Source organism: Carlito syrichta, unplaced genomic scaffold, assembly GCF_000164805.1.
Source record: "Carlito syrichta isolate Samal-C Ts95f unplaced genomic scaffold, Tarsius_syrichta-2.0.1 Scaffold151675, whole genome shotgun sequence".
Taxonomy (NCBI): Eukaryota; Metazoa; Chordata; class Mammalia; order Primates; family Tarsiidae; genus Carlito; species Carlito syrichta.
The window spans coordinates 64,418-75,601 of NW_007095771.1; the positions used below are offsets into that span (position 1 = coordinate 64,418).

Consider the following 11,184-nt stretch of genomic DNA (forward strand, 5'->3'; position numbering starts at 1 on the left):
CTCTGATGGGCTGCTGGAAGTCTGCTCGAGTGCCTCTAGGGCCCTGTTCCCAGACGCAAGAGCAGCCCGACACTTGGAAACAGGAACGTGAGGCGTCCAGGCGTCAGGGGTGAGAGAACGGGTCCAGGGATACTTGGGAGAAGTGAGAGGACTTGGGGGTGGGCGACATGCGGCAGGTGACGGGCGGGAGCAGTCACAATGACCCAAGCGATGGATGTGGGCATCCCTCACTGGGGCAGGACACACAGGTCAAGACTCTAAGTGACATGAAGAGATCAAACTGGACGTGGTGCGACGGACCCGGTGGGCCGTCTGTCCCCGTATTCACGGCTTGTTTATTTAGGTCCAGGCTCTGGAGGACAGAAGTCTAGACTCACAGCTGCAGGCACTTCCATCTCACTGCAGAATTCTCAGTGCCCACAACAGGGCCTGGTCCACGGTAGACCAGGGGCGCTGGCTGAGGGGACGCATGCGTGACTGCCTATGGGCAGGCCACACAGATGTGAAGCTCAGCCTGTGTCAGCTTCCGGTGTGCCCCCGCCCCAGGCCTGGAAGCCACCACAGGAAGACCCGGAAGTTACGTGTGGAACTCACACACCTGGCTAGCGTGGCTTTGAGTGCAACCCAAAAAGCGTGGGGAGTGGCTCGGCCACCACAGGGTGCCCCTCTTCTACTCATCACACCGACAGACGACGCTCGAAGTAAGTGTGTGAGGGAGCTCTGGGTTTTCAAGGCTCAGCCGGCCCAGACTGCACAGTGGGCAGACATCTCCTGGCTCTCGGTCTGGAAGGCTCTAAGCCAACTGAGCCCTCCCGGTCCTGGACGGCAGGGAGCATGGAGGCGGAGAGGCAGAGGCCACCGTTACCTCGGCCGCCCCCATCGGGCGCAGCTCGTCCCCGTGGAAGTTGATCAGCAGCCCCATGGCCTTGCCACGCTGCAGGATCCGCCGAGTGGTGTCCAGGTCAAAGACACCCTCCTCGCAGAACACATCGATGTTGTCCACATGCACCTCTCCCGTCCTGATGAGCTCCTGCAGTCGTGGTAGGTGCTTCTGGACAATGTCATCGGCAGCTTCCGATGCGGTTTTTCCCCTGGGGGGGGAGGCGAGATTACCGTGGGCACTTTCGTGGACATACAGAGACCCTGAGAATGAGCATCGGCCAATGGCCACGAGCCTCAGCGGGGCAGAGGAGACATCAAAGTTCTAAGGCAGGACCCTCGCCCATTGGGCCCCCTAAAAGCCTGTGGCATTGAGCATCTCCGTTACCAAAGCTTAGGACCACGAAAGAACTGGGAGATCCCGGGTGGCGTGCTCGAGGCCCATTTTTTTGGAATGGCTCTGTGAGTTCTGGAACCAGAGCCCTTCCTACCTAGACACTCCAGGCCCGCGGGGAGCCTGAATGGACACGACACGGCCCGGAGGGGACAGAGTCTCTCCCGTAAGGCTGCGGAGAAGCAGCTTTTTAAACAAAGGCTAAAGGCACTGGCCACAGCAAAAAGGACATGCTTGCTGTGAAGGAAGAAACAGGAGCCGAGAGGCGCACTCAGGCACCAGCGGCAAGCTTGGCTCCGCCTCCTGCCGGTGCTGCTGTTCGCTCCCGGGGTGCCGTGACCCAGGCAGCCATCACCGGAAACGCTGCGATTAAGCCCTGTCATCCGAAAGGACCCACGGGCGCCGCTCTGCTCACACCACAAGAGCCCAGGCGCGGTCCTCCCCCCAGAAGCCCAGCGGGGGGTGGCGGCGGTGGCTCCTCCAGCCGCGAGCTGCGAGGGGGTCCCGCATCCTTCCTAGCGTGGCCCTGGCTCCCCGCAGGAACAAGAGCAGGGCCCCCATGCGGTCCTCAGGCCCCCTCTCCCGCCTTCTTCAAGCCCTGAGTAGCCTCCCACGTGGCTCTCCAGGCTCTGAGTCTCCCCCCAGTGCCCCTGTTCTCCAAGCCCCGAGTCCCCCCAGGCTACCTGGGCACGGCGTGCGCCCCGCAGTAGGTGGTGGAGATGCCCACGCCACCCTGGCGCCGGGCGCGCTCCAGCACACGCAGCATCTTGAGCTCGGTGTCCAGGTCCAGGCCATAGCCGCTCTTGCCCTCGACCAGCGTGGTGCCCGCGCGCACCATGGCCTGCAGCCGCCGCACCAGTGCCTCGAACAGCTGCTCATCCGAGGCCTGGCGCGTGTGCTCCACCGTGTAGTGGATGCCCCCACCGGCCCGGTGGATGTCCATGTACGAGGCGCCTGCCAACTAAGCACAGCCCCACCGTCAGCCAGCACCAGCCAGAGCCGCCGCCAGGGACACCACACGTGGCCGAGAAGCCTCGTGGCACCCGCCTGCCATCCCAGGACTGGGGAAGGCTGAGGCGGGAGGATCGCTTGAGCCCAGGGGGTGAAGACCCGCCTGGACAATTTAACAAGACCCCATCTCCATAAAAATAAATACTAAAAGTGGGTTTAAAATGCAAAAATATATAAAGGGAAAAGCTGTCAAAGGACTCCTGTGTCTCAAGGACTCAGGAACCAGCCTAAGTAAGTTCCTCCTAGCCACGGACAAAGTCGTGGTAACTGATTAGAAAAATAACCTCAATCGATTAAAACATATCAAACACTCACACCCATGAGTCCATAATGATATTTAAACATGCGAGGGACACCAGGCACGCTGGCACATCCCTGGAATTCCAGTCCTTTGGGAGGCTGAGGCGGGAGGGTTGCTTGAGCCCAGGGGATTGAGACCAGCCTGGGAGACAGAGTGAAACCCGTCTCTAAAAACGTGGGGGAAACAAATCAGAAGAAAGGTAGGAAGGACGGAGAGACGGAGGGAAGGAGGGCGGGAGGAGGAAGGAGGGAGGGAAAAGCAGCGTCTTGGCCCAAGCACCAGCAGGTCAGGTCAGAAGGGCCGATGGACACGTGGCCCCGGAGGCCTCACGGCCAGACGCGGGCTTGCAGGGAGCAGGGGAGGGTCCTGGAAGGGCTGGAGCTGCAGGACTGGGCCATGTGGCCGGTGGATGCTGGGGCCTCGGGGCGGCTGCTCTTCCAAGCCGGTCGGGAGGAAGGCGTTCGGTGCTCAGCGGCCCCCTCGTCCCCGGGTGCCCGGCCTAGCCGCAGCCTCCCCAGGCCCCTCGGCTGGAGAAGGCAGAGCGGAGGCGGCGCTGGGAGCCCCACAGCCTCCGCCGCAGAGACCGAGGGCGCTTCCACGGCCCGATATCTGGCGCCCGAGTCTGCAGCGTGACCCTTGCTGCGCAAGCGAATGCAGAGGCTCTTCCGGGGTCCTGTGGGCAGCAAGGAGTGCAGTGCAGACCCCGGGGACCTCGGGCCAGGGCTCCCCTGGGTCTGCCCCCTCCGGCCAGCGCCTTCCACCCACACCCTGTGCTTCTCTGGACCTGCCCTGCCTGTGTCCAGGGAGGTAGCTCTTGGCTCTGAAATTCTGTGATGTCATAAAACTGTCTTCAAAACAGCTCTGGTTTGCCAAGGAAGGGGCATACTAGCGAAAGAAAAGAATTAATTTTTCTTAAATAAGCCAGTTTAGCTGCTACCATGCACATTTTTTTTTTTTGGATTTGGAGTCTCACTCTGTCTCCCAGACTGGAGCGCAGTGGCCGCTCCCGGCCACCGCAGCCTCGACCTGCTGGGCTCCGGCGATCCTTCCGCCTCAGCCTTCCGAGTAGCTGGAACTACAGGCGCGCGCTACCACGCCCAGCTAGTTTTTTGATTTATTATAGAGACAAGGTCTCACCAAGTTGCCCAGGCGGGTCTCGAACCCGCGGGCTCAGGCCATCCACTCACCTCAGCCTCCCAAAGCGTGGGATGACAGGCTGAGCCACCGAGCCCGGCTCACATTTTTGTTTCCTTAACAGTGTGACAGTGGCTCCAACCAGGGACTTAGGAGTTGACTACAGCTAATATACAACTAACACAGATGATGTTCTATGATTCTTTTTCTTTTTTTTGTGTCAGGGACTCACACACTGTTGCCCAGGCTGGAGTGCAGTGGCAGGCTCATGGCTCACCGCAGGCTTGAACTCCTGGGCCCAGACAATCTTTCAGCCTCAGCCTCCCAAGCAGCTGGGATGGCACCAGCATGCCTGCCAATTTTTGGACATTTTTTAAAGAGAAGGTCTCATTATGCTGCCCAGGCTGGTCTTGACCTCTTGGCCTCAAGCGGCTCTCTCACCGCAGCCTCCCAAAGAGCTGAGATCATGGGTGTGAGCCACCGGGCACAGCTATGATTCTTAGTAAGTGTCATTTTTCTGAAAAAAGATAACAATATAAGTAAGGCACTTGATTTTGTGATTAGCAATGTATTTTTCCAAGCTTGGCTCCCATGAATCGTGATTTTCAAACTGTTTCTTGGAGCCCTTTCAAAGGCCACTGGAGGTCGTGATTTGGAATGGGGAGAAGGAAGAAGAGGGGAATTAGAGGGCGAGACAGCTCAGCTGTTTCTAGAGGCTGAGGTGAAGGAGGGGACGGGAGAGGGGACGGCTTGAGCCCAGGAGTTCGAGGCCTGCGTGGACAATAGCAAGGCCCCTCCCATCTCTAAAGAAAAATAAAAAGAAACAGGATGCTACAACCAAGCATTTCAAAAACTACAATACTGAAAATGGCCCCGAGCCCTGGGCACGACGTAAGGCTTGGGGCGTTCTCACTAAGCTCTGCCGTCACGTGCTGCCATGCCCGGGCGGATCACCGCGTGGAAAGAAAGGGCGGCCGCAGCCGCAGAGCACGCCGGCCCGGTCGCCCTTCGGGAAGGGACTCTGCACTTGGCCTGCTGTGGACCGCCCGTTCCCTGTCGCAGGTACCTTCATTGCAAACTCGTGCACTCTGTCCCCGTCCCACACCGGATGCGTGTGTGCGTCCACCAGACCTGCAATCAGAAAACCAGCCCTCGTGAGGCTGGGGGTCGGAGGGTGCCACAGCCAGCCAGGTGCTGCCCCTGGGAGACACCGTGGGCCGCCATCCGTAGGGGGAGGAGGAATCTGTCCCATGCTGTCCTCGCAGCGGAGAGGAAGACTGCCTGGGGCGTGGCTGTCCAGCTGGCTCGGGGGAGGTGGCGTGACTTGACAAAAACACTCTCCACAGGGAGGTGGCGCCTCCACACCGAGTTCCCAGCTCATGAGATCGACTCTCAGTCCAGGCTGCCAGGCCCGCCGGGTAGCAAGAGCCAGGACCACTTCGCCCAGACGTGACCTGCGTGTGCACACTGAACACTATACCCGCCCCCACCCCGAGGGGGAAGTGTGAACGGGGTGAAGGGGAAGCTGGAGGGTCCGTGGCAGCCGCGAGACTCTGTCCCGGTGCTCTCTAGAACGTGCAAACACCTACGGACCAAATGGCTCTCTGGGGGCTCTGGGTGGACTCCGATCAGAAGTCCTGGCTCAGACCGCGTCCGCCACAGTCCTCCTCTCAGAACAATTCACCCGACTTATCTCCTGACCCAGGAACGAGAACAGAGAAGCTGTCCGACGTTCACAGCAAACAGCTCAGAGATAGAGACGTCTCCGTAGACGATATCAAAATATATGATATTATCTTCTATTATCTATATTAAAATATAGACTTTTTTTTTTTTTTTGAGTTGGAGTCTCACTCTGTCACCCAGACTGGAGTGCAGTGGCCGCTCCCGGCCACCGCAGCCTCACCTGCTGGGCTCTGGCGATCCTTCCACCTAAAATATAGACTTTTAAGTAAAAGTTTATGTATGCATGGTGGCTCATGCCTATAATCCCAGCACTTTGGGAGGCCGAGGTGAGAGGACTGATTGAGCCCACGGGTTTGAGACCAGCCTGGTCAACTTGGAGAGACCTCATCTTTACAATAAATCAAAAAAGTAGTCAGGCATGGTGGTGTGTGCCTGCAGTTCCAGCTACTTGGAAGGCTGAGGCAGAAGGAATACCTGAGCCCAGCAGGTCGAGGCTGTGGTGGCCGTGAGCGTGTCACTGCACTCCAGCCTGGGTGACAGAGTGAGATTCTGACAAAAAAAAGCTTATACATGTATATTATTACATTTATATCTACAACCTAACTGTATTATATTTGTATGTTCATGTATGTGTATATTATAAATATGTAATATACTTATATAATAGTATATGACATGTAATATAATATCATATCGTGGTATATATCTGATATGGTATATATATTTTAAATAAATAAATTTGATATATTTTATAGCACATTATTACATATTATTTATGTCACATGAAAATCTATACTTTTACATAACCTTTGACTTAAAAGGAAACGTGAAGCCCGTGTTGGTGTGGAACTCAGACTTGTGAAGCCTGCTTTAGATGGCCACGTGAAGCCACACGACAGACACTGCATGAGGCGGCGGCGGATACGAGGTTCTGCTGTCGATCACTACAGACGTAAGAGACCTGGGGTGGGATGTCCAGGGCGTTTTTCTCCCCTGCCTGGAGCAGGTCCCTTGGTTCCCACCCTGTACACATCGGGGGCGTTCCTGTCATCAGGGGAGAGCCGCGGCCGTGTCCCTGTCAGTGGGTGAACAGTGTTCTTTGACTGTTTTGAGCCTCAGCACCGCACCGCGGGCCTCTCCGTGGGCAGGAGGGGGTGGAGCGAAGGAGTGAGTTCAACTCCCAGCACGTCCTTGCCTGGTTAGTAGCCCTGGGTGAGAGGCTCAGCCCGCCCTCCGCCTTCTCACCGGGCACGCGTAGACGGGGACCCCTCCCGAGGGCAGCTGTAAGGATCAGCGGGGCTCACGCTGGCGACGCAGCGAGACATCCGGCAGCAGAACATCGCTCCACGGAGCTGTGGTGACTTGTGGTCTCTGCTGCATAGACCCTGCTTAGAGCAAGCAGCTGTTCTTCCCTCGACACCCTAGAGCGAACCTGGAAACCCCAGCTCGAGCGTCCCCACGAGAGAGGTACCTGGCAGGACGCACTTCCCAGTGCAGTCGATCACCTCATCGAACGCCTCCTCGGGAAACTGTCTCCGGATAGCATCAGCAGGACCGATGGCTTCTATCAGGCCATCACTGAGGAAAAATCCAGAAATCACAGGGAGGCTTGGGGAGATCTTGGAGAAACCTGACTAGTGATTGAAACTAGGTTTTCAGAGGCCGGGGTGTCAAGGAACCAACATCCACTGTGCTTCCTTCTCGCACCCAAGTCCTTGGGGAGTGACCCTAGCCACGTCCAGACGGAAGCAGCTGGCCCCAAGAGCAGCATTCCCCTCCGCTCAGCCCTAGGGCCCTGCGGGTCCACTGCACACACCGCAGAGAAGAAAGACCACGCCTCCGGCCCCCTACCTGGCCACGCCCTGACAACAGGGCTGTCTTCCCTCCCCGCCTGCTGGCTGCGACGTCGACACCATAATCAGGGACAGCAGCTCTGGGATTGTGGAGAAAGTGGCCACGCAGGCAGAGCATGCAGACCTGAGGACCCCAGCCAGCCCATGCCGGAGGGACACGTGCTTCCCTCTCGCTTCGGCCCCAGCGGACATGGGGCTTGCTCACTCCCCGCAGACCGAGTTCCCGCCTCGGGAGCCAGCGGCAGACCTGAGGACTGAGTGCTGTCAGCCGCAGGTAAGGGCTGGGGCGCCCGCAGCGGGAGCCAGAAGCGGGACTCGGGTGGTCTGGATGAGGGGGCGGACACCGGAGGAAGGGCAGCTGGCACCAGGGAAGGCGAGTACCGGCCGTGGGTGTGCCAGGCAGGACGCACTTTGGGGGGGCGGTGTCGGGGGCGGGTGTGACGCGGGGCCGACCAGAGCGGCCTGGAGGAAAGGCTCGAGCCAAGGCAAGGTCTCGCTCGGGCGCTCTGCATCCTGGCCAAAGGTGTGGCACGCCGCCTGCCACCCACCACCCGGAGGGCGGCTCCGAGGCCCACGCTTCCAGGTGCACGTCGGACAGAGGAAGCCTTTGCCACCACCGGACCACCACGGGACAGCTCGCCTTGAGGCAGCCACCCAATTCCACGTCGGCTCCCTCACAGACCTGAATCCCTCCCAGCTTCCTCCGTGCTTGGTTACCAAACAAACGTGCTGAGCTAGTTCAGGGCCACTTCTCCCCCATCCGAGGAAAGTGTCCCCCGGCCCCAGCTTTCCTTTGTGTCTTTGTGTCTGTGTCTTTCTTCCTCTCTCACCACTCTCTCCTGGGACCCTCAAGGTGGTCGCAGGCAGAGAAGCAGGGCAAGGAGGGTTTTTCTCTCTCGCTCGCTCAGGCTGGAGTGCCGTGGCGCCACCATGGCTCACCGCAGCCTGGACTTCCTGGACTCAGGCGATCCCCCTGCTTCGGCCTCCAAAGGAGCTGGGACTACAGGCACAGGTCACCACACCCGGTTATTTTATTATGATTATTTATAGAGGCGAGGTATCACCATGTGGCTCAGGCGGGCTTGAACTCCTGGCCTCAAGCAACCCTCCTGCCTCGGCCTCTCAAGGTGCCAGGATTGCAGGCCGAGCCACCATGCCCAGCCAAGAAATTAAGTTGTGAACTTCAGCACCCAAGGTTCACCAGCCCTTCCTCACTAGTGGCTTCTACTTGGCCCGAAGAATCCACCCAGTGTCCAGTGAACCAGGGGGTGGAAAGACCAGCAGGCTTTGAAACCGGCCCTTGGGTCGAAGAGATGCTTTCTTGGGGCAATGTCTGTTCCCTTCTCTCAGAACGGTCGCGCGTGGCACAAAGCCACGTGAACCGGGAGCCACGAAGACCCAACACGCCGATCCAGGCCAGGAGTGACCGATGGCCACTGCTCTAGGAGGGGCTGTCTGAACCAGGTCAGAGCCTGGAAACAAATCCCTGACATCCTCAGCGTGGGCGGGCAGAGGACTTCCAGGGCCTGGTCCTCTGCCCCGCCCGCTAGCCCAAGCTAGCCCGACCTCTAAGACACAGACCTGTCGTCTACAGTGAACCCTACTCACATCTCAGTCAGGTTCTTGTCCACGAACAGTTATGGAAAGAAACCAAAAGCATTTTGGTTTTTTAAAGTAGCCACTAAAAATCACAAAGACATGTATTAATGCTGTGAAGAGACTGCTACTAGTCATCGCTAAGTAAAAAAAGAGCACAGAGTACAAGAAATATACACAGATTCCTTTTCTAGAATATATATATATATATATATATACATATATATATATACTCTTCCTCCAGTGCTCTTCCTCTGGTGTCCGCCCCCCTCATGCAGACCACTTTAATTATATATATATATATATTTTTTTTTTTTTTTTTTTTTTTACACGTGGAGTCTCACTCTTCGCCCAGACTGTAGTGCAGTGGCCGCTCCCAGCCACCACAGCCTCGACCTGCTGGGTTCCAGCAATCCTTCCCCTCAGCCTTCCGAGTAGCCGAAACTACAGGCGCACGCTACCACGCCTGGCTTACTTTTTTTTAATTTATTGTAAAGATGAGGTCTCGCCAAGTTGCCCAGGCGGGTTCTCGAACCCACGGGCTCAGGCAATCCACTCACCTCAGCCTCCCAAAGCGCGGGATTACATGCTGAGCCACCGAGCCCGGCTGAGTGTATATTTTTATGTGATTCTATTTGCACAAGAAACTTCTGGAAGGAGAAGCCCTTAAACATTCGTTCCTTTTTTCTTTTTTAAATTAGAGTCTCATGCCGCCACCACCCAGGCTGAGTGCTCTGAACAGTTGAAGGAGAAAAAATTCCACACAATCCAGCAACCTGCCAGCTAGAACCGCCCGAGAGGCTGAAGGGGACCTGGCCTTGTGGAAGTGGCAGCAGGGATGTCTCTGGGAGGCTTAGGGTGGACACACCCCCACACACCCGCACAGGTCCTGGGACCAAAACTGCTCTTACTGGGAGGATAACTGGCCACCTCTTCCCGCCCCGCGGCTGAGCGAGGAGCCCTCTGCAGTGTCCTCTAAGCCCGCCTGGACACACCTCTCTGCTCTGACTCGCCTCGCTGCTCAGCCCTTGTGGACTTTGAGCTCTCTGAGGTCAGGGCCAGTCTTAGTCAATCTGTGTCCCAAGAGCTGAGCCCTAACTGCAATGTACTAAGCCCAACAAACGCCGAGAGCCACGTAACAGCCTCCAATCGAAGCCTCACCTTGCTTGCCACAGTCGCTTCCCCCACCCCCCACCTTTTCGTTCCCTGTTCTATGTGGTTCTGCCTTGAACATAGAGAGGACGCGTCCTGGGATCCAAGATTCCCTCCTGGTGCCGCGACTCTAATTTCCACAGGAACTCTGGTCATTTTCTCCACTTCCCAAGCAAATTTTAAACACATTTTTAAGAGTAAAGCTAGGAACGTCTCGTCTCATTCTTCGTTAAAAACAAACGGTCGCCCACAGTCCGCGGAAGCCGGGTGCCTGCACCATGAAGGTTGCCGTGGACCAGCGGCAGTGGGTCCCCGAGACTGATTCAGCACAAGCAGTCGCGGCGCCCTGGGCTCCTAGGACTCAAATCTGCGTCCACTCGCGTCCCTACTCCAGCCCACCCTCGCAGGCGCTGCCTGTTCATTCACTCGCAGCTGGGGGAAAACTCAGACCATTAAGAGAAATGCTTCTTGCCCTGGGAGCCAAATCTTGGATTCCTATCACTCAAGCTATCACCATCTCGAGGTCTCCTTTCTCTCTCCTTCTCTCTCTCCTTCCTTCCTTCCTTCCTTCCCTCCCTCGCTCCCTCCCTCCCCCCTTCCTTCCTTCCTTCCTTGTCGCGTGTCGCGGCCTCGACCGCTGGGCTCCAGGGATCCTTCTGCCTCAGCCCTGGAACTACAGGCATGCACCACCACGCCTGGCTACTTTTTTGATCCACTGTAGAGATGAAGTCCCACCACGTCGCCCAGGCTGTTCTTGAACCCCCGGGCTCAGGCAGTCCTCTTGCCTCAGCCTCCCAAAGTGCTGAGATGACGGGTATGAGCCACCGTGCCTGGCACTTCCAGTGTTTCTAAAGCTTTAGGGCACAGATCAGGGAAACATGAGGACTTCTTCAACGTTTGGGTCTCGGAGCTCCAGCCCCAGAGATGCGGAATCTAAAGGTCTGAGGCAGGGAGTCGGGGAGGGAGCTGCAGCCGGGAGAAAACCAGAACCCTAACCAACCAACAAACAAGAACCGCACACGTCCGGCCTGAGCAACAGAAGGAGGCCCTGTCTCTGCCAAAAGAAGTTTAGTTAGCCGGGCACGGCGGCTCGTGCCTGCATCCCGGCCCTTTGGGAGGCCGAGGTGGAGGGCGGCGGCGTCCGGGAGTCCAAGGCTCCCGAGAGCGGGGCTCCGCCA

The 11,184-nt window shown here is 57.5% G+C and overlaps 1 protein-coding gene across 1 annotated transcript in view; it reads right to left on the reverse strand.

Moving 5' to 3' along the window:
* Positions 1-7,582, reverse strand: part of AMDHD1 (amidohydrolase domain containing 1) — a gene marked incomplete at its 5' end in the record, with an annotated part of 13,343 nt that extends 5,761 nt beyond the window's left edge. Inside the window, 5 exons of the mRNA XM_021708847.1 lie at positions 866-1,091; positions 1,957-2,234; positions 4,786-4,850; positions 6,877-6,983; positions 7,475-7,582. Coding sequence (XP_021564522.1) covers positions 866-1,091; positions 1,957-2,234; positions 4,786-4,850; positions 6,877-6,983; positions 7,475-7,582 — 784 coding nt within the window. The remainder of the gene's footprint in view (positions 1-865; positions 1,092-1,956; positions 2,235-4,785; positions 4,851-6,876; positions 6,984-7,474) is intronic.
* Positions 7,583-11,184: the final 3,602 nt, after the last annotated feature.